Genomic DNA, 24,153 nt, shown 5'->3' on the forward strand with positions numbered 1-24,153 from the left:
TACTGAATGGGCAAAAACTGGAAGCATTCCCTTTGAAATCCGGCACTAGACAAGGATGCCCTCTCTCACCACTCCTATTCAATATAGTACTGGAAGTTCTAGCCAGAGCAATCAGGCAAGAAAAAGAAATAAAGGGTATTCAAATAGGAAAGGAGGAAGTCAAATTGTCTCTCTTTGCAGACAACGTGATTGTATATTTAGAAGACCCCATCATCTCAGCCCAAAATCTCCTGAAACTGATAAGCAACTTCAGCAAAGTCTCAGGATACAAAATCAATGTGCAGAAATCACAAGCATTCCTATACACCAATAACAGACTTAGAACCAAATCAAGAGGGAACTCCCATTCACAATTGCTACAAAGAGAATAAAATACCTGGGAATACAACTAACAAAGGATGTAAAGGACCTCTTCAAGGTGAACTACGAATCACCGCTCAAGGAAATGAGAGGACACAAACAGATGGAAAAACATTCCATGCTCATGGTGAGGAAGAATCAATATTGTCAAAATGGCCATACTGCCCAAAGTAATTTATGGATTCAATGCTATCACCATCAAGCTACCTATGACCCTCTTCACAGGACTGGAAAAACCACCTTAAACTCTATATGGACCGAAAGAGAGCCCACATTGCAAAGACAATTTTAGGCACCACACTACCCGACTTCAAACTATACTATAAGGCTACAGTCATCAAAACAGCATGGTACTGGTACCAAAACAGAGATATAGACCAATGAAACAGAACAGAGGCCTCAGAGGCAGCACCACACATCTACAACCATCTGATCTTTGACAAACCTGTCAAAAAGAATAAATGAGGAAAGGATTCCCTGTTTAATAAATGGTGTTAAGAAAACTGACTAGCCGCCAGGCCTGGTGGCTCAGGCCTGTAATCCCAGCACTTTGGGAGGCCGAGGCGGGTGGATCACGAGGTCATGAGATCGAGACCATCCTGGTCAAAATGGTGAAACCCCGTCTCTACTAAAGATACAAAAAATTAGCTGGGCATGGTGGTGCGTGCCTATAATCTCAGCTACTCGGGAGGCTGAGGCAGGAGAATTGCCTGAACCCAGGAGGCAGGGGCTGTAGTGAGCTGAGATCGCGCCATTGCACTCCAGCCTGGGTAACAAGAGCGAAACTCCGTCTCTTAAAAAAAAAAAAAGAAAACTGACTAGCCATGTGCAGAAAGCACAAACTGGACCCCTTCCTGACATCTTACACTAAAATTAACTCCAGATGAATTAAACACTTAAACTTAAGACCTAACACCATAAAAACCTTAGAAGAAAACCTAGGCAAAACCATTCAAGACATAGGCAGAGGCAAGGACTTCATGACCAAAACACCAAAAGCATTGGCAACAAAAGCCAAAATAGGCAAACGGAACCTCCAGAGCTTCTGCACAGCAAAAGAAACAATCATTAACGTGAACTGGCAACCAATAGAATGGGAAAAAATTTTTGCAATTTGCCCATCTGACAAAGGGCTGATATCCAGAATCTACAAAGAACTAAAACAGATTTACAAGAAAAAACTAACTAACCCTTTCAAAAGTGGGCGAAGGACATGAACAGACACTTCTCAAAAGAAGACATATATGAAGCCAACAAACATGAAAAAATGCTCATCGTCACTGGTCATCAGAGAGATGCAAATCAAAACCACATTGAGATACCATCTCATGCCAGTTAGAATGGCGATCATTAAAAAATCTGTAGACAACAGATGCTGGAGAGAATGTGGAGAAACAGGAACACTTTTACATTGTTGGTGGGAGTGCAAATTAGTTCAACCATTGTGGAAGGCAGTGTGGTGATTCCTCAAGGACCTAGAAATAGAAATTCCATTTGACCCAGCAATCCCATTATAGGGTATATATCCAAAGGATTATAAATCCTTCTATTATAAAAACACATGCACATGTATGTTCATTGTGGCACTGTTTACAATAGCAAAGACCTGAAACCAATGCAAATGCCCATCAATGATAGACTGGACAGGGAAAATGTGGCACATATACACCATGGAATATTATGCAGCCATAAAAAATGATGAGTTCACGTCCTTTGTAGGGACATGTATGAATCTGGAAACCATAATTCTCAGCTAACTGACACAAGAACAGAAAATCAAACACCGCATGTTCTCACTCATAGGTGGGTGTTGAACAATGAGAACACATGGACACAGGGAGGGGAGCATCACACACTGGGGTCTGTTTTGGGGGAACAGGGGAGGGACAGCAGGGGGTAGGGAGGTTGGGGATGGATAACATGGGGAGAAATGCCAGATATAGATGATGGGGGGACAGAGGCAGCAGACCACATTGCCATGTATGTACCTATGCAACAATCCTGCATGATCTGCACATGTACCCCAGAACCTAAAGTACAATTATATATATATATATATATATATATATATGAGAAAAGAAATCATGCTCAGTGATAGAACTCCCACACACAAATAGTGCTTAAACATTTTTCTTCTTTAATGATTTGTAAACTGTTGAAGAATTTTAATTGTATACTAGATGAAGGACTCGGCAGTGCTGTTTTTAAATAAATGATGTGGCACTGAGCATGATCTTCTATGAGATGATGAAACTGTTTGGACAGTGACCGGGTGCTGCCAATGATGCCTCCTGTCACACCTGGCCCCTGAGAAGCTTTGCTCTTAGGATTCTCCACTCACCCTGTCACCTGTCAGCCTCACCTCAATCCCTCACCCGCCACTCTTGTGTGGCAGCCTCCGTGGCTGAGTTCCTCCGCCCACCTCTTCAGCAGCAGGAGGAGTTCCTTTTTTGCCTTTAGATTGGGAGGCTGAGCACTCCTGTTTAGGCGGACGCGATGGCAGGGCATCGTTTATGCTGGAGGGGCAGGGACAGCATCCGGCAAGCAGCTAAAACTGCTGATTTTGTCTGCCTATGGGCTGAAAGTGAGTTGCCTACCTTCTCTTCCGGACCCCTCTGGGCCTGGTCTCTTCGCAAGGCCTTGTAATGGGAAGTATTCAACCCACGTGTATGAGCTGATATTGTTGTTACCCACCTTTCATTACTCACTTCTGTTTTCAGGAACCTCAAGAAGAACCAAATTCTTTGGTACCTTCCCCGGAAACTACGTCAAGAGGCTGTAAATGACTCTCCCTCCTTCTGTAGGCCGCCTTTCAGCCACACACCTGCGTCACCGCGCCTCAGACACCCCGCGGGCCTCCCTCTGTCATGCCTTACGGTTTCCAATGGGCTGTCACCATCTCCACCTGCCAGCAAACCACCAGCAGAGTAACTGCCACTGCTGTGAGCCTGGGGCCGACATGGCAGGCTGGCCTCGCGGTGAAAGTGCGGATTCCTACTTTCTGCTTTAAGCTTTGACACATCAGAATGTGGGATCAGAAAGAAAATCATGATACTTAAAAATGGTTAAATACTTGAGGCAAAAAAAAAAAAAAACAAGCATCCCCAGGAGGCTCTCCAGCCTCATGGCTCTATTTCAACATCTCCCCCGCCCCCGGGCGATGTTTTCCCCACAACAAGCAGAAAATCATTTATTGGGAAATGCTGTGGTTCGCATTTTCACATTCTTAGCTTGGCAGTGTATATTCTTTTCACAAGTTTGCCTAGTGTCTTGGTTTACACCATATGACAACTGTAACTGTACTTTAAAAATCGTTTGCCTGCACATATATGTGGTAATATGCACAGTGATTACAACCTTTGAAGCAGGAGGAGGAAAGTTCATCTGGATGAGTGCGATTTTGTTGGCTGAATGTGAGTTTTCAAATAGGAATCTTCTTCTGCAAGTTTTTTTTTGCACTTTTTAGAAGTGCAAAGAATAAATGAATAAGAGCCTTTGTTAATAACCATGACAATACAAGAGGCTGAGCTAGACTACAGGGGAAAACGATTGTGTTGTAAAGTTGCGTCGCTATTTTATATTAAAATGTAATGATCAGCATCATGAACAATGAGCTCTTAGTGTTTTATTTATCTGAAAAAAATGTAAGTAAAAGCAGTGTTAGCGCGAGGTGCAAAGAATTATTCTAACATAGACACTTGAAAGTATCTGTAAGCAATACTAGTAGGTAAGATTTCACTGTGTGTACACATACACATTTGAGATTGTATAAGAACATATAATCCATATGATATGTTGTACATTTTATGGAAATGTAATAGAATCTCACAGGTTATTTTATAGAAATAGAGTACAGAAGCATCACAACTATTAAGGTTGGTTTTAGCAAGGATTGTGATTAATACAATTATTTTTACTATAATAATTATTTTTCTTCCATGGGACTCAGAATCCTGGCTACATTTGAGGGCAGGGATATGTTGAGCCTGATTTTCCTGGTGTGTGTAAAACATTTCCCAGGAATAAATTAGGCACTTTTTAGAAACAAAATTAAATCATTCAGGTTGTATTTTCTGCCCTGAAAATAAAAGCAGAAATTTACAAAATGATATTGGGACCTGAAGGATTTAATATAGTTCACAGTGCCTACATTACACATACTCCGAGAACTAGCTTTGGATTTCTTATGACTTTGCATAAGAACTACTCATCTTTGGATCTTGAGCACCTTATAGATAAAACTTTTTATGGCATTTCTCCCGTGGACAGTGAGTGATCTTTTCACAATGTACGTAGCCTCTAGAATTTTGTACATATGTTTGCTCTTTTTTTGTACAGACTATTTAGTTGCTGAGAAAACAGGGGAGTTTCCTGATTTGCTCTTTATCCTGCAACACTTTCAGCAGATCAGCCTTTCCCTGTCTCACAGATCACAAGCACCCCTAGATAGTGTCATTCTGTCAGAGAGCATTTATGCAAAAATCTATGAAGTACGGCCGGGCGCGGTGGCTCCTGCCTGTAATCCCAGCACTTTGGGAGGCCGAGACGGGTGGATCACGAGGTCAACAGATCGAGACCATCCTGGTCAACATGGTGAAACCCTGTCTCTACTAAAAATACAAAAAATTAGCTGGGCATGGTGGCGCGTGCCTGTAATCCCCGCTACTCGGGAGGCTGAGGCAGGAGAATTGCCTGAACCCAGAGGCGGAGGTTGCGGTGAGCCGAGGTCGCGCCATTGCACTCCAGCCTCGGTAACAAGAGCGAAACTCTGTCTCAAAAAAAAAAAAAAAAAATCTATGAAGTTAAAAGATCGTAGAAGCCAAACTGAGATGTACATATACACAGACTGATTTCATTAGGAAGAAGGTAAAGAAACATCTCTGAGTAGCCTACCTTGATTTCTGTCAAGTTCACAACCAGCTTTATATTTTAAAGGCTTTGGGTTTGAAATTAAATCAAGTGCATGCAGCTTTGCTGATAAATGAATAATTATCTTTGATGCCGTTTCTGGGAAAAAACTTCAATATCTGTTGCCTGTCATATTTAAGAAAAATGACTGTTTCTACTCTCTGTATCTGATTTTAAAAGAAAAAAATATTCATGCCTGGCTTCCAGGCATTGACTTTGAATTCGTACAAGCAAAGGTCGTTGTGTTTTTCTTGAATAGACATCTAATAAATTTTGCTTGGAAGTATACTTCAGTTTTTCATCTTGACATTTATCTTTATACAAATAGTGTATTTTATTCCAACTTGTTAGTTAAACTAAGAGAAACTGCATTTGCTGTGTGTTCTTTTAACACAAAAATGGAGAAAAGATGTGTCGGCATCAGCTGAGAGAGAAGCTATTTTTAAACCCACCGCCAAAGCTTGCCTGCTAAATGTTCTTTGGCTAAAAATTGCCCTTCTGCTAAAACAATATATTTTAAAATATTTCTGCCTCAAAACAACTATTTTTCCAAGGAGGGGTTTGTTACAAGGAGTTGTAAGCACTTTCCCAATTCAACACTCTTAAATTTAAAAATCTTTGCCCCAAGCAGCTTGGGCACAATTGACCCAGCAGCTTCTATAAATGTCTACAGGCTTCCAGTGAATTTCAAATGATGGGTGGCCGTGGAGACCCTGCTTTCTGCCACACGAATGGGAAAGAGCCAGCTTGCCTGCTTGGACCCTTTCTCATATACCTTTGTCCCTTCTTGCTCTGTGTGTGTTGACCCTTTTCCATATCTATCTCTTAAATATTCGGACATATGGATATTCCTTTCTTGCCAACTCAGTTATCAGAGATGTCTTGTCACATTGTTTCCTCTTTTTTTTTTTTTTGAGACGGAGTTTCACTCTTGTTACCCAGGCTGGAGTGCAATGGTGTGATCTCGGCTCACCACAACCTCCGCCCCCTGGGTTCAGGCAATTCTCCTGCCTCAGCCTCCTGAGTAGCTGGGATTACAGGCACGCGCCACCATGCCCAGCTAATTTTTTGTATTTTAGTAGAGACGGGCTTTCACCATGTTGACCAGGTTGGTCTCGATCTCTCGACCTTGTGATCCACCCGCCTCAGCCTCCCAAAGTGCTGGGATTACAGGCTTGAGCCACCGCGCCCGGCCCTACATTGTTTCCTCTTAACACCCACTCTGCTGCCTTCCATGCCATAGGATAACTCCTAGTCTATTTAGCATTCTGCTAAAATGCAATCCCTTTGGTGCGGAGTATACCCCATAATACTCTTTTGGTCTTGTTTTCATCGGAGTGTTTAAGGATCATATAACTAGATCAATCTGACCTATCCATCCAGGTGGGTGGAAGGGTGAAAGGAAAGGACCCTCTGATACTTACATGCCGAACCTTCACCCCTCCCTTACCTGCATTACCACCAAAAACAAGCATGTCCATTTCTCACGGGGTTCAACACAGAAAGAACCTGTTTGAGTGACTTTTCATAATCATTTGCTGCTTGGTCTCTCATCATAGGTGGTTGGATTGTGTGGCCTGAGCATTTCTTCCTGCTGTTTTCCAGATTTTCGCCACAAAGAAAGATTCTCTTTAAAGAATTATCTGATCACGGCCAGGCACAGCGGCTCATATCTGTAATCCCAGCACTTTGGGAGGCCAAGGCAAGCAGATCACATGAGGTCAGCAGTTGGAGACCAGCCTGACCAATAAGGTGAAGCCCGGCCTCTACTAAAAACACAAAAATTAGCTGGTCTCTGGTGGTACATGCCTGTAGTCCCAGCTACTCAGGAGGCTAAGGCAAGAGAATAGCTTGAACCCTGGAGGCAGAGGTTGCAGTGAGCCGAGATGGCGCCACTGCACTCCAGCCTGGGTGACAGAGGGAGACTGTCTCAAAAAAAAAAAGAATTATTTGATCAAATAAGACTAAGCACTCGGTCAGCTTCTAAGTGCCTGTTTATTTCATTACTTCATCCCCCTCTGCAGATGGTAGCTCTCTAGCAGTTCATTCATCAGTTATGATTTCAGATTATTTATTCACCATTAATGATCACAGATAGAATGCAAGCAGAGACTGGTGTTAGTAATGAGCAGTAGAGAGCAGAGATGTCCAGACTGTGGCCTGTGGACCGAATTCAGCTCATGACCGGTTGTTGCACGGCTTGAAAATTAAGAATGGTTTGTCCAGGTGAACACTGGCAATCCATTGGATGGAACTCTGACTCTGAACCTCAGTTAAGTAAGATGCTATCACCCCAGAAAAGGAATCCTTTATTTTCATTAGTAGCTCTATGTTAGAAAAAAACATTGTGCTCTATTTTTATTATTATATTCCCAAATCAATAGCAATTGGGAGAAATGTGTTTTCTCCTTATTATGTAAGAATGTACATAATATCCTTAATTTTGCTTCCTAGGCCACAAAACCTAGAGTATTTGCTATAAGTTCCTTTAGAGAAAACCTTTGTGAATGCTTGGCCTGTGCCTATTTTTAGCAATGAACTTGGAAACTGACCAGAGGGAAAGCAATATTGATCACCTCCTGTATACCAGGCTGTTATCCACGTGTGTTCTCTATTTTTATGCTCACACCAGATCTAAGAGGAAGCCTGCTTTGTGTCCATTTTAGAGATGAGGGAGCTGAGGCTCTGGGGGGTTAAATAACTTACCCAGACATATAAGGTATTACACATAATACACGATCGAAATCAGATGGAGAATGTCATGTGTCCATCTCCCAAGATGCCATCTTACTTCAAACCGTGAAAGCTTGGTGCTAACCATGTTTGATCAAGCTGGGCACTCAGTGTTGAACAGCTGCACCTATCCGCCTCCTTCCCTCTCCACCATTCTCACAAACAGAGCTGGCACGAAAGGACACCCCTCTTAACAGCATCTTACTGTGCATAGGATGAAGAGAAAGTGTTATACCCATCAGCACAAATTGTTTCCCTGAAGAAATCTGAGTTTGGTTTCTAAAAGGACACTAACCAGTGAGCATGTGCTTTCCATTACTGACAGGTGTTGAGTGACACAAGCCTGTCTGTGAGTTGACTCACTGGGAGACAGCCGAGCCTGGCATGCTCTAGGAGCGCTGTGTGCTTACCGGATATCTCCTAGGCATACAAAGCCCCAGGCTACACCAGTCATTCTCTGCAGGGTGACGCTAAGTGACCTGAGCCTGAGCTCACTGCTAAATTCAGCCCCGCCGCAGCTCAGGACAGTTCCATCTGAGCTCATGCACATACATCTAATCTTGACCCAAAAAACATTCGGTACAAGACAGAAATCTGCCTAGCAAATCTTCACCTGTTCACTTGGGGTTTCTTGTTTCATTCTTTTCCCTAAAATACTAAGAGTGACTCAGTTGTCCCCATGTCTTCCAAAAATAAGTGTCATTTCCAATACAACTCTTGTTACCATTAACAACACCAGTGAGTCCGTGCTGAATCTTGAACTGATTTCACAGGGAGCTTGAGGATAACTTTTGCAAGCATTTTTTTTCTTTTTCAATTCCACAAGCAATAGATGCTTATTGTAGGAAAAAATAGAAAACTATAAATTAACAAAAAGAAACAGATTCACTAAGAGATCCATGTAGGGTCTGGATTAGAGCATGGAACATATCTTCGTGAGCACATCTCTGAACATGTGTATTTATTGTGGCAGGGGCCATGTAGGTAAAAATGGGATCATACTGAATATACTGTTTTGTTTTGGGTGTGTGTGTGTGTATGTGTGTGTGTGTGTGTGCATTTTTTTTTTTTAAGACAGAGTCTCACTCCGTCACCCAGGCTGGAGTGCAGTGGCACAATCTCAGTTCACTGCAACATCCGACCCCTCAGTTTAAGCGATTCTCCTGCCTCACCCTCCCAAGTGGCTGGATTACAGGTGTGAGCCACTGTGCCTGACTAATTTTTGTATTTTGGGTAAAGATGGGGTTTCGCCATGTTGGCCAGGCTGGTCTTGAACTCACGACCTCAGGCAATCAGTCTGCCTCGGCCTCCCAAAGTGCTGGGATTACAGGCATGAGCCACCACACCCGGCCTTAACATGCTGTTTTATAATCTGCACTTACTCTTGATCAGGACTCTGATATAAAGTGAATAAATCATGTTTTCAAGTCAGTTTGACGTTAGCGAGGACCTTAAAGAGGGAGAAGTCGTCTACGTCAGTCCTCGGAATTCATGAAAATACCATTAACTCAAAACTTCAAAAGCGAGAATTACAAAATTACCATCAGGTTAGAAAATCTATTGTAATCTGAGGAATTGGTAGAGGGTGGAAAGGAAAAATGAAGAGAGAAAAGAAAATAATATGTAACACCTTCCTACTGTCGGCCATCACATGGTCTAAGCATCTGTACAGTGAACAGACAGCAAAAGGGAGAGAGAGATCAAACTGAGAAATGAGTGTGTGGACTGCAGTTGGCTGTAACATCCAAACCATCCTGAAGGTGTGTTCCAATTATTTGAATCAAAATGGACAGAGCAGATCATTTACTTTGAAATTCGACATAGTTCAAAAAGTTAGATTGAGCGTTATGTTTATAATGTACTAGCCCAGTGCTTCTTCCCTGGGGGTGGTTCTGTCACTCCCCCAGGGGTCATCTGGCAATTTATGAGCACATCTTGGGGGTGCTACTGGTATCTAGTGCATAGAAACCAGAGATGCTGCTGGACCCACAATACAGAGGCCAGCCCTTACAACTCAGAATTATCCAGCCCAAATTGCCTCTCCTGTTGAGGTCAGCAGCCCTGCCCGAGGGTAACTCAAACCATGTAGGAGAATCATCTTTTAAACCACTGTAAATCATTGTAAAAGACTTTTTTTAATCCAGAATTTAAAAGCTAAGAGCCACAGCCCTGATGTTCTCATCTGCCCTATTCCTGGCTGATCCAGACCCTTTGTAGAAAACAGTTCCTCCTCCCGAACTCAGGGGGTAAAGCCGGAATACACATAGGAAGGAGTCAGACAGTCCCTGAGGTGGACTGAAGCGCAAGGTAGATGAGTACCTAGAGATAAATATGGATCCCTGCAGAATGTCTCTGGGCAAAGCGGTCATTGCAAAAACATCTCTACGGAGGCTCAGGTCAGCCCAGGGCAGAGAGGCTATCCCCTCCCACGTGATCTCAGAGGCAATGATGTCGTCAGAAAAGCCAGGTGTGTGAAGTGAAGGAAGCTCGGTTATGAGTGAGCTGTCGCCGGCCACATGGGTAGGCTAAAAAGACTCCATCGCCTTCCAGAAGACACGCAGCCTGCAGGGCGCTGGTGACGACGCCAGCCCGGGCTCAGAGTGGGAGCGTCGGTGAGGCTGCGATGCCACGCTTTACCCGGGGCATTCCATCATGACTTCTCATCACTCACACCATCTGCAATGCGGGTGATGCCCATGTCCCTAGTGAAGAAAAGGTGGGGAAATTCTCATCTCCAGTCTATACTCATAGTAACTGTGTGTTTAAACACAAAACCAGGGGTCAGTCCTTGTTAGGGGCTGAATTGTGTCCCCATCCCCCAAAGTTCACACATTGAGTTCTAAACCCCAGAACCTCAGAATGTATTTGGAATAGGGTATTTAAAGAGGCCCTATTAAGGTAATTAAGGTAAAATGAGTGGGATAAGCTAGTAAGGTCATCTGAGTGGGCCCTAATTTAATGTCACTAGAATCCTTATAAGAAGAAGCGATCGGGACGCAGACATGTACAGGGAGGCCATGTGAAGACACAAAGAAAGCAGCCATCTACACCCGAGGAGAGAGGCTTCCCACACACCAACCCCGAGATACGTACAACTCCAAGTCCTAGCCTCCAGAACTGGAAGAAAATAAACGTCCATTGTTTGAGCCCCCAGCCTCCGGTACCTGCTTACGGCTACCCATACAGGCCTTCTCTCAGGGACACCCACTTCCACCCACTTCTCTGCTCCCCAGTTCCTAGCGGATGATAAATGCAGAGGATGTATCTTGTTCCAGAGGGTGACAACCGAAATCCCCCCGCCCCCAAGCTTCATCCTCAATTTGGGATTTGCATATAAAAACAAGACATAGTAGGAGATAACTGTTGAGTAGTTCAGCTTATAACTTCACAAAGACTCCCCTTTCCTACACACACACAGACATACACACAGCACCCGAATCAAAACCTCCAGTGGTATACCCAGGCATGCAGGAAAAAGGTCTAGGTGCCCAGGGCGTCAATATTTAGCAAGGCCTTCCCACTGGTTGTTAATTATGCACACACTTCAACAGACTAGGAATGTACCATTAATCTACCCTGCAGCAGAAGCTCTATCTGAGTCTGAGGGATAGCAATAGCCCTCTACAAGGGGAGAATCTTAACTTTCCCTACTGACTTTCATGTCTGCAGGTGGCTTATAAACAACACACATTTCTTTCTCACAGTTCTGGAGGCTGTGAAGTCCAAGACCAAGGCATGAGCAGATTTGATGTCTGGTGACGGCCCACGTCCTCAGAGAAAGCCTTCTTGCCTGCATGGGGTGGCTCACATCTGTGATCCCAGCACTTTGGGAGGCCAAGGCAGGAGGATCATTTGAGCTCAGGAGTTCAAGACCAGCCTAGGCAAAAATAGTGAGATCTGTCTCCACCAAAAACATTTTTTTTAAAAAATCAGCCAGGCATGGTGGCTCATACCTGCAGTCCCAGTTACTCAGGAGGCTGAGGCAGGAAAATCACTTGAGCCCAGGAAGTTGCAGGTCCGGTGAGCTATGATAATGCCACAGCACTTCAGCCTGGGCAACTGAGCAAGACCCTGTCTCAATAAAAAAAAAAAAAAAATAGACAAGAAAAGAGAGTTCTTTTTCTGTGTTCTCACATGATGAAAAGAGAAAGGCGCTCTCTGGAACCTCTTTCATAAGGCACTCATCCCATTCATGAGGGCTCTGCTCTCGTAACACAATCACCTCCCAAAGACCCCACCTCCCAATAGCAGCACTTTGGGGACCAGGATTTAACACACGAATTGGAGGGAACACAAACATTTGGTCCATAGCCTTGCAAGGGCTGCTTCCATGGGGACAACACCGACATTTCCAAATTATAATTGCACAACTTGGAAAGTGAGCTGAAGAGGCAAAAAAGAAACAAGAAATGGAATCGGGAGCTCTCAGGGGATGCCTCGGGCAATCAGACGCTTGTGGGCTCCCGAGTTGGCTCCTGGTTCCACAAGACCAGACTATTTGATCTACCTCGTTTCATCATATGTTCTCAATCACTGGCTTTAAGAAGCTGTCTCAAATGCACACCGAGGCTTCAAGGGAAGTGTCAGCAGCCTGCTAGTGTTCCTTCCACAAGGGACAGAGGAGACATTGAAACAGTCAATCAACAGTGGTCACCACTCAGTAAATAAATCCTCGTCTATGTCTTCTGTTAAAATACTAAAGGAAAATGAAGCCAAGTGTGCTGGTGGTGCCTTAGTCACAGCTGCTCCAGAGGTGGAGGTGGAAGGATCCCTTGAACTGCTGAGTTTGAGACCAGCCTGGGCAGCGTAGCCAGATCCTGTCTTTAATAATATCACAAGTTATTAATTAGAGAGTTATCAAAGATCAGTGTTATTCGCCAGCGTGCAAGTATAGGTCATGACAGTGCAGGGCCATGATGAAATATAAGCATAAGAATTTACAGCTGATACTCATCCCAGAGAAACCTCCTGGGACAAAATGCAAGGAGGAGGTATACCTTTTCTAACTGCTCTAATTTTCTAATGACTCCTGACAATTCTTTAATCAACCAAGTGAAATGGGTCTGAAAATTAGATTGGCATAAGCATCAATCTTATTAGGTCTATAATGCAATGACAACCGCTAGCTCTTTTGTCTGTCCCTGCTCAGTGACATTAGCCCATATTTGAACCAGTGCCACTTTTTCTTTTAACAGATGAGCTTTGATACAAGGAAAAGGATTTCAAAACCAAAATTCCACTCAAGCTTGTCATTCAAAGAGCTCAGGCTTGACAATTCCTGACTGAATGCCACCAACATCTCAACTAAAGCCGTCTGGGGGCTGGGACACAGAGCTGTTGACACAGCAAGATATCACTCTGATAATTCCACCGGGCTCATCGTGGTGACTCAATATTAATACAGTGTGTTTAATTCAAAGCAGAAGAAATCACACATAGACATCAAGATATTCTGAACCTGATACGTCACCATAGACCAGACCAGGAGCGTGAGACTTGCTCACTTTATAAAGAAGAATGTCCCCTTCAGAGGCTGCTCCTATACAAACTAGCCAGTTGTTAGCTAGTCAGAGTTGCTGATAGCACAGGCTTCTCCTTAGAATTACTGGCATTTTCCACCCTAACCCTTCAGCAAAGAAACTTGGTGGCTGCCAGACAGAAATGAGTTGAAACTAGTAAGTCTATATTTGGCCCGTTCCGTAGGAAAAACACGGAGACTACTTGTTCCAACTATTTACAATGAGGTCTCGAAAATATTATTTTCCCTCTCTCCCTCACTCTTTCTCTCCTCCCTGCTAATGGAGAAACCTCAAAATGTTTACGAACGCTGAGGGCTGAGTGCCGTCTAGACCTCCCACCCACCCGACATCCTTCAGCACACACGCTTACGGCTTTGGTCAGCTGTCACATGATGTGACACAAAGCTTAGCAGACATCTGCTCTTGGACTAATGGCCGTGGTATTCCTTTCACTATCAAAGATAAACAGCTAGACAGCTGTATTAAAAGCCACAGCATAGTTCTCGACACTGGTGATGCATAGATGACATGACCAATTTTCCAAATGGGGTCACGAAGACCCTTCTGACTCCAGGAGCTATTGTTTCCCCGTGAGGAAAGATTTAAAGCACCCTCAAGGACCGCTGTGCAAACTTCGGATCCAAAAGGGTCCAAGCTTCCTTTCTGGCTGCTGCTAAGGATGTGTTATTTGAAGATTGTTCTGGCAGTCAGAGTTTACAGAAAGAAAAAGTATAAGAGAGTGAATGTCTTGCTTTGTCAGTGCGAATCCTATAAATGGTATGAAAAGCATATTTTCCAAACTCAGACTCAATTAGGTTTCTAAGGAAGCGGGCCTGCACTGGTGACTTCAATCAGCTTGTAAAATGATGTAATAAAAGAACATCACATCATATTTATCTGAGGAGCAAATAAGATAAAATATACAAACAGTCCAGCATGTGGTTGGCTCTAACAGGCTAATTCCCTGCCCTTCTTGTCCTTGGGAAGCCACCATTAAGCTGATTCTCATAAGCATCAAACATGCGAATACGCTTGTTAGATCCTCTTGGCTGCATTGACCCATTTTATCAGCTAGCTGTTTGATGAAGACAGTCAGAATGTGGCATTTACAAATACGTTTAAAATCAATGAGAGATTTCTAAAGCAGATATTATATAAAACAGATACTAGAATTGTTCACAGTTAGCTAATCAGGTCTTCAGAAGAACATGACATAAAAGCACAGGTAGAAGCCAGAAATAGAAAAGCAACAGAGCAGAGAAAAATTTGGGTAAAGCACTACCAGCCAGCATCTATCTGGATGGCTCCACGACAGACACCTAGCTTCGGGAAGCCTCCCAGGACGAGGGGTGATGAATACACAGCCAGACCAGGAGCCCAGAGCCCAGCACTAGGCCCTCATATGACCGCTGACATTGAGAAAGTTACTAGCATGGCCTGATGTCAATATCCTTGTTGGTGAAATGAAAAAACATCAGTTAATCATCAAGATCCTTTCATTTCTCAACTGTCCGTGAAATAATAGTTCAGTAAAAATACCGACACACTGAATGACAAATCGAATATGGATTTCAAAGGAACAGAAATTCATAAAAACTGGTTTTGATGCTAGAAATCTGCATGAGAATTCACAATGGGGGGCCAGACTGTGAGCTCAGCCTCCCATACACGCAGTTTCAATCAGGAGCTCAGCACAAAACAAAGGCCATGAAAAGATCATTTTTAAAAAAATGGATAAAGAAAACATCACCATTAAGTACATGAGTGATTATTCAATCCCAGGAACCAAAAGCAAAATTAGTTACAGCCTTTCACCTAGCAAATCGGCTGCCAAGTGAAGACTTGTCTCCCTATCGTGTTAAGAGAATGTAAATCGATAAATTGACTTTAAAATACAAAAAAACTACCTATGGTGTATTATGCTTATTACCCGGATGATAAAATAATCTGTACACTAAACCCCCAAGACACATGGTCTACCTATATAACAAACCTGAACATGTACCCCGAAGCTAAAATAAAAGCTTAAAAACAATTTTTAAATACTGCGTATCCATTGTTCTAGCAATGTTATTTCCGTATATTTACTCTACAAGAGTTCTCATGCCAAATACTGCTGTAAGTTTATGTATCACCATGTTATTCATGACAGCAAATAATTATAAAAAATCTAAACATATGACAATAGGTATTCAGATATTATTTATCTAATAAACACATTGTGGCACTTTTTACTGTGAAATACCATGTAATCATTTAAAAAGGACCTCCTAGAAAAATACTTAATAATGTGTAAAGATGTTCACGACATTGCTAAATTTAAAAAAAGGCATAAAACTACATAATCTCATTTTTGAAAGGAGGAATATCTATTTCTACAGCTACACATATGCACCTAGAACGTAGGTGCACGGGTGTGGGCACGTGTGCATGGGCATGTGTGCATGGGCATGTGTGCACCTAAACCAGATGTATTAGGTTGACTCTGAGAAATCTCTAATTTTGTAAGTTATAAACAGTAAAATCTCAGAAATTTCTTACGGTTCTACTTATTAAATAAACACATATACGCTGATGTAAGACTTGAAAATTATTCACAAAAATGTTGACTATGGTCATATCTTCAGTGCTTTATGGATACTTTTATTTTTCAAACATTTTACAACTAAGATGCGTTTCTTTTAATATAACAAAAATGTTGCAGTGAAGTTAAATAATTTACACACGTATCGGTCTAAGTGTGCAATTTCCTCTACATATGATAAACAGAAATACACAGCATATGTGTACATGGTTAATTTCAGCTATTATACATAACTGAAGTTTATATAGAGAGATTAAATTAGCCAAATGTCTAATCCCTTTAGTGTAATCTGCTCCAAAGACGTAAGCCACCTATTAGGAAAAAATCGCTCATCGGGATAAAAATGCTTGTTCTCTCCAAATAGTCTCCCTCCTCTGCTTCCTTCCGGGTAAGGGGGAGCAGTTAGCATCTTAGGTGGGGGGAAGACCTGGGCCTCTTCTGTCCCTTGTTCCCTGGGTATTTCCTGACCTTCAGGGCTGAAACCTGAGGCTGGTGTCGCTGGTAATCCGATCTCTTTGGGTCTGGGCAGGATTATCACTCGCTGCTGACTCAGCCTCAGGTCAGCTCCCCTGGGCTGCAGACTCCAGAGTATCTACCATGCCCTTCCTCCAGCCCCTGGCCCAGCCTCGCACCCAGGCTCAGCTGCCCTCGCCACTGCGCACGCCGTCGATCCTTTGCTTCTCAACTCTGCATCCCTATCCTGTAAAGGTCGAGGGCACCCTGGAAAGCTGGGGCCCAGAGCCCTCTTTCTGCCTGACCACACAGGCCACCCAGCTCTCAACTCGCCGTGATGTGCCTGAGGACAGACTGCTCTTGGAGTAACTCACCTTGAAGCTCAGCCTCCAGAAAGGAAGTCAAAAGGAACCTCACTCTGCGCCCTCCCTCTCTGTCTCCGTCTTCCTGCCATCCCCAGGACCAGAAGCTGGCCAGGCCTCTCCTTACTTCCACTCTGTCCTCAATCTCTTCCTCCCTCTCCAGCCAGGTATGCAGGGTCTCCCTGGCTTTACAAAAACACCTCTCTGAATAGGGCCCCTTATGCTGTTATTAATTTGATAAAGGGTTGTAGGGATTCTTTCTCAAAACAATAGCTTATGTCATTATTTTTCTGAAGCACAGTATATTAATATTGAATATTACCCTGGTCTCCCCCTTGGCCTTTCTCCTATAAAATATATACTTAGATGAATGCTAAAAAGGAAGAGACAAATGTTTTTGATTCATAAAAGCAAAATAAAGAGCCAGGTGACTCACACCTGTAATCCCAGGTCTTTGGGAAACAGAGGCATTAGGATCTTTTGAGCCTAGGAGTTCAAGACCAACCTGGGACACATATTGAGACCCCATCTCTACAAAAACATAAAAAAATAGGCGGGCGTGGTGGCGCATGTCTGTAGTCCCAGCTGACAGGAGGCTGAGCTACTTGAAACCAGGAGCTGAGGTTACAGTGAGCTATGATTGCACCACTGCCCTCCAGCCTGAACGACAGAGCAAGACACTGTCTCTAAAAAAAAAAAAAAGCAAAATAAACTATCTTAAAACCTTGCTACATTATCAAATTATTTAAGAAAAAGAGGCAGCGTAAATATATACCTAACTAAAATGGAGAGGCATCAGGAAAGGGAGGAGGCTTTGAACAGACTTAGAAGATGCTAAAACGAAGAAGGAGTAGAAGGAAACCAGTGCATGAAAGATAAGAATTAAAATATCTTGTGTATTTTTATTTGTAATATTTGACATTTCTCTAAGTACTGAAGTTGCTTCGGAGAGCAGCAGTTCTGATGCACCCCAGCTCCCTGCCATGGGCATGAAAGGTACAGCATGCCAAGATCAATAATCAAGACACCAAATGCCTCCTTCTTCTGGAAAGGATTGCACCTAACAGACATGACCTACTCTACGGGGAAAGTGAGCAGGAGACGATCAGGAAGCTTCAAAAAAAGGATGATTCTTCTAAAAAGGATTTTAAAATCAAAAACTCCCTAGTTTACAAGATAGAATTATGAAAAGAAAGAAGTTTTGGAAATGATACAGCTTTGTAAAGAAAACAAACTTTGGTGCAGAAGGAAACAATGGCTTAATCAGAGTGCAGTGTGGCGGGAGAGCCTGCGGAGGTGACTGGGCAGCAGGAAGCTTTGGGAAGATGATTCTGGGGGATTCCGGAGGATCAAGGTGGAAGCCCAGAGCCAGCAGTGATCCTAGTCCCGGTGGGGCGAACGGATCGACCAGATCGGGGCAGCAGGAGCGGGAATACACGTGAGAGGCGTTTCAAAAATAAAATAAGCAAGACTTGGCCACTGGTTGGCTTTAGGGATTGAAGGAAATGGTGGAGTCGATGGTGACTATGGGCTTCCAGGCAGACCAACGGCAGGAATGATAGAAACAGAAAAAGGAAAAGCTAACATTTAGTCTTGCTCTTGAAACAGAATAACAGTAATATATTTTCCACTTACAAGTTCCTGTTATAACAATATTGACAGACCTGAAAGAAAATTTTCAAAATTCAAAAATGTGTACTGAGTACAAATTTTAATGTCGTTAAGAAGCGCAATGTGTGTGTTTGTAACAAACCCTCTGAGTTAGAAAATATAGCTCTTCGTTTCTACCTTCAAGAATGAAGAAAATAAAAAGGCAAAGTTCTGACCTAAGTAAAAACTCCTGGACTGACGTGTGCATCTCACACTGGGTTCATACACTATGTGCATTTGTATTTGCGCTTTATATTTGCATAGTTGTCTAAGTGCTTTTGGCTTCAAGCACTAGTTGAGTTGAATTCTGATTAGCAGTTGAGTTATTTCTGAAATTTATTATTTTAGGAGAAATAATGTAAAGCTTATCTAACATGGTATGGAGGTAATGTATTCTCTTTCCGGGTCCACAAGGGGGCGTAGTTTCAAGGGCAAGAAATTCCCAATGCCCCCTCCCCTCTTCTCCATCCAGGAGACTTAATGGACTTTGTTTAAATTTTCATGGGCACAGGAAAAGATCACGAGTCAAACGTTCCAGCAGAAGTTTAAAGGAACTCTTTTCATTGGCCAGGGGGGCTTGGAGAAGGCAGGAATTCCTCCCAGGTTAAAAGTCCCTGTCCCCACATCTGGCCGGATTCCATACTTGGGTCCTCTTCCACACACTTCGTGGAAGCTTTCTCTCGCTCTCATCTTTTTCTCTTTCTCTACCTAAACAAATCACTTTTTTGCAAAAAAAAAAAAAAAAAACCTCTTTGGGGTCCGATATTTTCTTACTGAGCACACTTGCCGTTGGTACACTGTCCCATTCTTGAGTGAGTGAGAGACCAAGAGCCTGGAAAAACATCCTTTCAGGGGAGCTAAGTGCTCCCGTGCACCCCAAAACCTGGAACCAGTATCAGATTAAGATATCTGGAAAATCAACGTTTTATTATCATTTATGATCATTAATTTTATTAATGATAATTAATTGATTTTATTAATTATCATAATGATCCATGATTATCAGCTAGCAGTATGACACTTTTCTCCTACTGCTACTCAAATGTGTGAAGAAAATTGTAGCTTCCTTATTTTGTTTAACCAATCTAATCTTTTTGTGTTGTTCTTTGAGATATAATTTACAGGCTTAGCCCTTTAAAGTGTACAATTGAGTGGTTTTTAGTGTATTTGCAAGTTTGTGCAGCCATCATCATTATCAAATCCCAGAACATTCTTATCACTTAAAAAAAAAAAAAAGCCTTGTGCCCATTAGCAGTTACTCCCCTCCTCCTTCACCCAGCCCCTGGCAACCACTAATTAGACTTTCTGTCTCTGTGGACTTGCGTGCTTTAGACATTTCATACAAATAGAATCATATAATATGTAACCCACTCAGTTACCCCTGTGAACTCCCTGCTAGGTGGTGGCAGTAAAATTTTACTTTCACTGAAATTTAGCAATTAATATTATCGTAGATTTTTCCAGTTTAAGACAATTTAATTTTGGTAAACACTCATCAAGCTTCATGTACACGCACTAATGAATGGTTTCTCCCCTTTCTTCTTCCTTCCCAAGATGGTCTGGGGACAGAGGAAACGGGGAGTCCTCCCAGCAGTGGTGGGAGGCTGGGCTGCCTTCTATGCTGGCCCCTGCGGCTGTGGCCTAATGGCCCTGGTCGCTGGGTCAGCGCCCTTCAAGAGGAGTGGTCTGGACTGGACTCCTGGTGAACGACGGCTCCTCCTGCCGCCAACACCTGAGCTCGACTCTGCCTCCAGTCGTGAAGATCACTGCCCACAGCAGTCTCCTCTTGCTAGCTCAGGCCTCAGCCTGTTCAGGGTCCTCTCAGCAACTCCGTGTCTGCTCCGGGGGTGGGCCTGGCCCTTTTCCTCCACCGTATACCCTGCGCCTGCCATGGTCACTAGCATATGAGTGAATGAATCCTTCAAAATTCAGCTGAAACTGTGAACTCTTTGCCCACGTGTCCACCCCTTCCTCCCACTGCTTCCTCGGTGCTCTGCTAAGAATGTTGGAAACAGACGCCCAGTGCCACAAAGAAAAGTCGGCACTGAGACAAAGGGTCTCTCAGCAACGCAATTTTAACTTTCTGGACTGCAGGAAGGGCACCCTCGCAGGCCATCTTGCCACGAGAGTACAATGAACAAAGGAAAAGCAGACATATTTATCTCTTCCACATTTGGGGTCGTCCTTACTGCTGTCTCTGATCTCCGTTGGCTGGAGCCAGACCTCACACTCTAAACTAAAACCTGATTGGCTAACACCTTAAAACTTTTCTAAATAGGTAAAAGCAATGCAGAGCTGGGACCTGCCTGTGAGCACGTCCAGCACAGATATCCTGGTTAAAGTACAAGGACACAGACTATACCACGTGCCTGTAAGCACGGCATGTCTAACGGCTACATAGGATACGGCTTAACAAAGAGTTATTAGTGCACTTATGATTTATTCTTTAACAAGAAAGGAAACTTTGAAGAGAAACTTTTACTTCCCACAAGAAGATCTTGCTGCTACACGGAGCATTCGTTGGCTTGTATTATAGCCCGTGCAATGCGCCTCATCTCTCCTACATTATCAATCTCCCCTCTCCCGCACTGCCCACGTGGGGGCTTCCCAAGGCCACCCTCAGATCACTCCCATGTAAACGTTATGCTCAATAAATATTAAAATTAGTTGAAGTTTTGTTCTGTCTAATTAACTATATTTCTATTTCACAGTAAGACCATGTGCATTTTATAAAATAATCACATGACAGAGGTAAATATAAGATGAAAAGTACGTCTCCACTCAGCCTCAGACAGTGCAGGCTAGTGTCTTGTTTGTAGAAACGTTTATGTTTTCTTCAATTTGTTTTTGAATGAGAATATAAAGTATCTCTGAGTTGGTAAAAGAGAAAATTTATACTAGAAGTTTCTAGGGGAAGAAGGGCAGGAAAGAATTACAGAATTGCATTTGCAAAATCACCTGTTGGAGGATAAAAGCCAAGGAGGAGCCTGGCCAACCCGGAGTATAAATTTCATCTCGAAGGCAATGACGACCCTGCTTCATCAGCTTCATACGGACAAATGCATAGCTCAGCTCTCCAGCGGAATTGAAATCTCCCCGACAGAAACTCACAAACGTCCCCTCTGAAGACGGCCTGAGCCCTGCCTCGCCATTTGCCTGCAAATGGTTTCTGACATAGAACCCGGTCCAAATGGCCAGTCCAACACTATTTGGGTTAAAAAAGAAAATCCAGGATGGTGACGATGAATTGGGAAGTTCAGATTCTCTGCTGCATGCTGTGTCTTTTCGTGTCCTTTTCACATCAAAGCTCCATACGTCACCTCCAGTGATTCCAGATTTCTACACACACAGACATTTTTCAGAGAAGGCTTAGGGGAAAAGAGGCAGGAAAGGCATTCTCTCCTACTAAGCTAGTGAAAAACGCTTTTCAGGACAGGCAGTCTCCCCAGAAGTGGAGGTGCTGTTGATAAATGGAGAATAAGGCCAGGTGCGGTGGCTCATGCCTGCAATCCTAGCACTTTGGGAGACCAAGAGAGGTGGATCACCTGAAGTGAAGAGTTCAAGACCAGCCTGGCCAATATGGCAAAATCCCGTCTCTACTGAAAATACAAAAGTTAGCCAGGCGTGGTGGTACATGCCTGTAATCCCAGCTACTTGGGAGGCTGAGGTCAGAGAGTCGCTTAAATGCAGGAGTTGGAGATTGCAGTGAGCCAAGATCACACCGCTGTGCTCCAGCTTCGGTGACAGAGCAAGACTCTGACTCAAAAAAACACACACACAAAAAAGAAATAGAGGAGAAAATCCCAGGTTTTAAGAACCACTGGGATGGTGTGTGCTTCAAGCACCCGGTCTGAACCAAACCGCCTGGATTCAAACCGCAGCTTTGCCAAGTGTTGCGTATTTTGGACAAAGTATTTCTGCCCTCCGTTTCCTTGTAAATCTGGATAGAAGCAATGCCGACCCACCAGTGCTGTGTTGAATACTGAGAGGTGCATAAAGGATGATCAAAGAGAGCCTGGGGCCCTCTGGGCTGCCTGCGTGTCATCCTCGACCTCAGCACGGCATCGCCCATGCTGTTCTGACCTTGCGCTGTGATCCTTGGCTGAGGGCGACATGCTCGGCCCACCTCCACTAGGCCTCCTCTTTAATAGCTATCATTTCAGAGTCTTCTGTGTTACCCCAGGTAACCATTTCCTTCAGACTGAAATTACGAAACAAAGACCCAAATGCCCGTGTACATGCTGGCCTTAGACTGAAAGGCGCCCTCACTCTCTCTTGTTTTCTGCATAATGATTTTCTCAACTGTAGCCCCTTCACCACCATCCTGCTCTAGGACAACACCAGAATGGAGGAAATTCTCCCGAAGAAAGGTGAACGTGAACGAACCTACCCTGGCTTCTAGCGTCTGACCCAAAGGTCAAAGATTTCTGTTGTGAGAATGGATACAAATATTTCCGTGTTTCAGCCCCTGTTAAGCAAAAGCTTTGAGATCCAAAAACAAAAACCAAAAAAACTTCACAATCCTATCAATGTATACAATGTTGGCAGATCTCTGGAAATACCTTGTCATTGAAAGTATGAGACAAACACCTTTTTAAATTATTTCAAGCAATCTGAGGACACACAATGCCAGGCGGCTCTCTCAAAGGCCTCATTGTGAGTGTGTGTGCCTGGAGGCGGCGGGTTGCTGGCCCCCTTCCATCCTCCTGCAAACACAGCACCATATTTGTCTTTCAGCTGTCTCTATTTGTTAGGAGCTATAAACAGAGAAGATTCTTTCTTAGCAACCACTGTGAAAAAGTAAAACCACCCTTACTCCCTCCAAAAAAAAAAAAATAAGTCTGAAATGAGGAAAAATGAACTTTGCAAAGTTACTTGTGGAAGTCACAATGACTATCCAATATGCAAAGCTTCACAATTGCTGGCTGCCTTCGGTTCAGGCAAAAAAGAAAAAACTCTGAAGATGTTTTCGGAAGTAGCTGCCAACAGATTAAAAGGCGACAAGAAATGATCTCACCAGCATTTGTAGACGTCTGGTCACGCGGCTATCAGCAAGATAACCAAGAATAATCCCGTTACATGATTCAATTCCATTTCCTTGGAGAATACTTCAGGCTTCATCTTGCTATTTTTAGTCTTGAGTGTCAAACGCCGTGGGACGCATTCCCAAGGCTGTTCACAGATTACAGGCCCCTCTAGAACAGGTAGGAGTTCTGGAAGCCAGAATCACCGACAGAGTATCTGGAAATCAAAGCCTTAGAAAGGAGGGACAGTCAGAAAACAAGCATTGGCAGCTTCAGAATAGCTTCAGATGGACACCACCTCTCAGACAGAGAATTACAGAAAAATCATCACATTTGTAAAGAAAGCATGAACCTTGACCTTAACAAAGAACGCTGCAGAGGATCTGTGGGAGTGCTCACAGCCATGTAATCTTTCAGGAAGTTTAAAATGTTTCTGGAGTGAAATCAGGTCACTCTTGCCAGCCTGAGAACAGCCAGTTTGGAAAACAGGACTTGTCGGCATGGAAACGTCAGGCATCCTGCTAACAAAACTCACTGCAGGGTTGACTGGAGAAAAATCG

General features: G+C 43.4%; 1 protein-coding gene and 1 long non-coding RNA gene across 51 annotated transcripts in view; one reads left to right on the forward strand and one right to left on the reverse strand.

The window, feature by feature from the left end:
* The window catches only part of SORBS2 (sorbin and SH3 domain containing 2), a 392,630-nt gene extending 387,074 nt beyond the window's left edge, over window positions 1–5,556 (forward strand). For all 50 annotated transcript variants that reach the window (XM_078366120.1, XM_078366115.1, XM_078366113.1 and 47 more), the window contains one exon: window positions 3,081–5,556. In XM_078366120.1, the coding sequence (XP_078222246.1) occupies window positions 3,081–3,142 (62 nt within the window). In that variant the 3' untranslated portion in view covers window positions 3,143–5,556. The remainder of the gene's footprint in view (window positions 1–3,080) is intronic.
* Window positions 1–23,900, reverse strand: part of LOC118152128 (uncharacterized) — a 38,854-nt gene extending 14,954 nt beyond the window's left edge. Inside the window, exon 1 of the long non-coding RNA XR_004740483.3 lies at window positions 23,587–23,900. This is a non-coding gene — a long non-coding RNA (uncharacterized LOC118152128). The remainder of the gene's footprint in view (window positions 1–23,586) is intronic.
* Window positions 23,901–24,153: the final 253 nt, after the last annotated feature.

This window comes from Callithrix jacchus, chromosome 3, assembly GCF_049354715.1.
Source record: "Callithrix jacchus isolate 240 chromosome 3, calJac240_pri, whole genome shotgun sequence".
Taxonomy (NCBI): domain Eukaryota; kingdom Metazoa; phylum Chordata; class Mammalia; order Primates; family Cebidae; genus Callithrix; species Callithrix jacchus.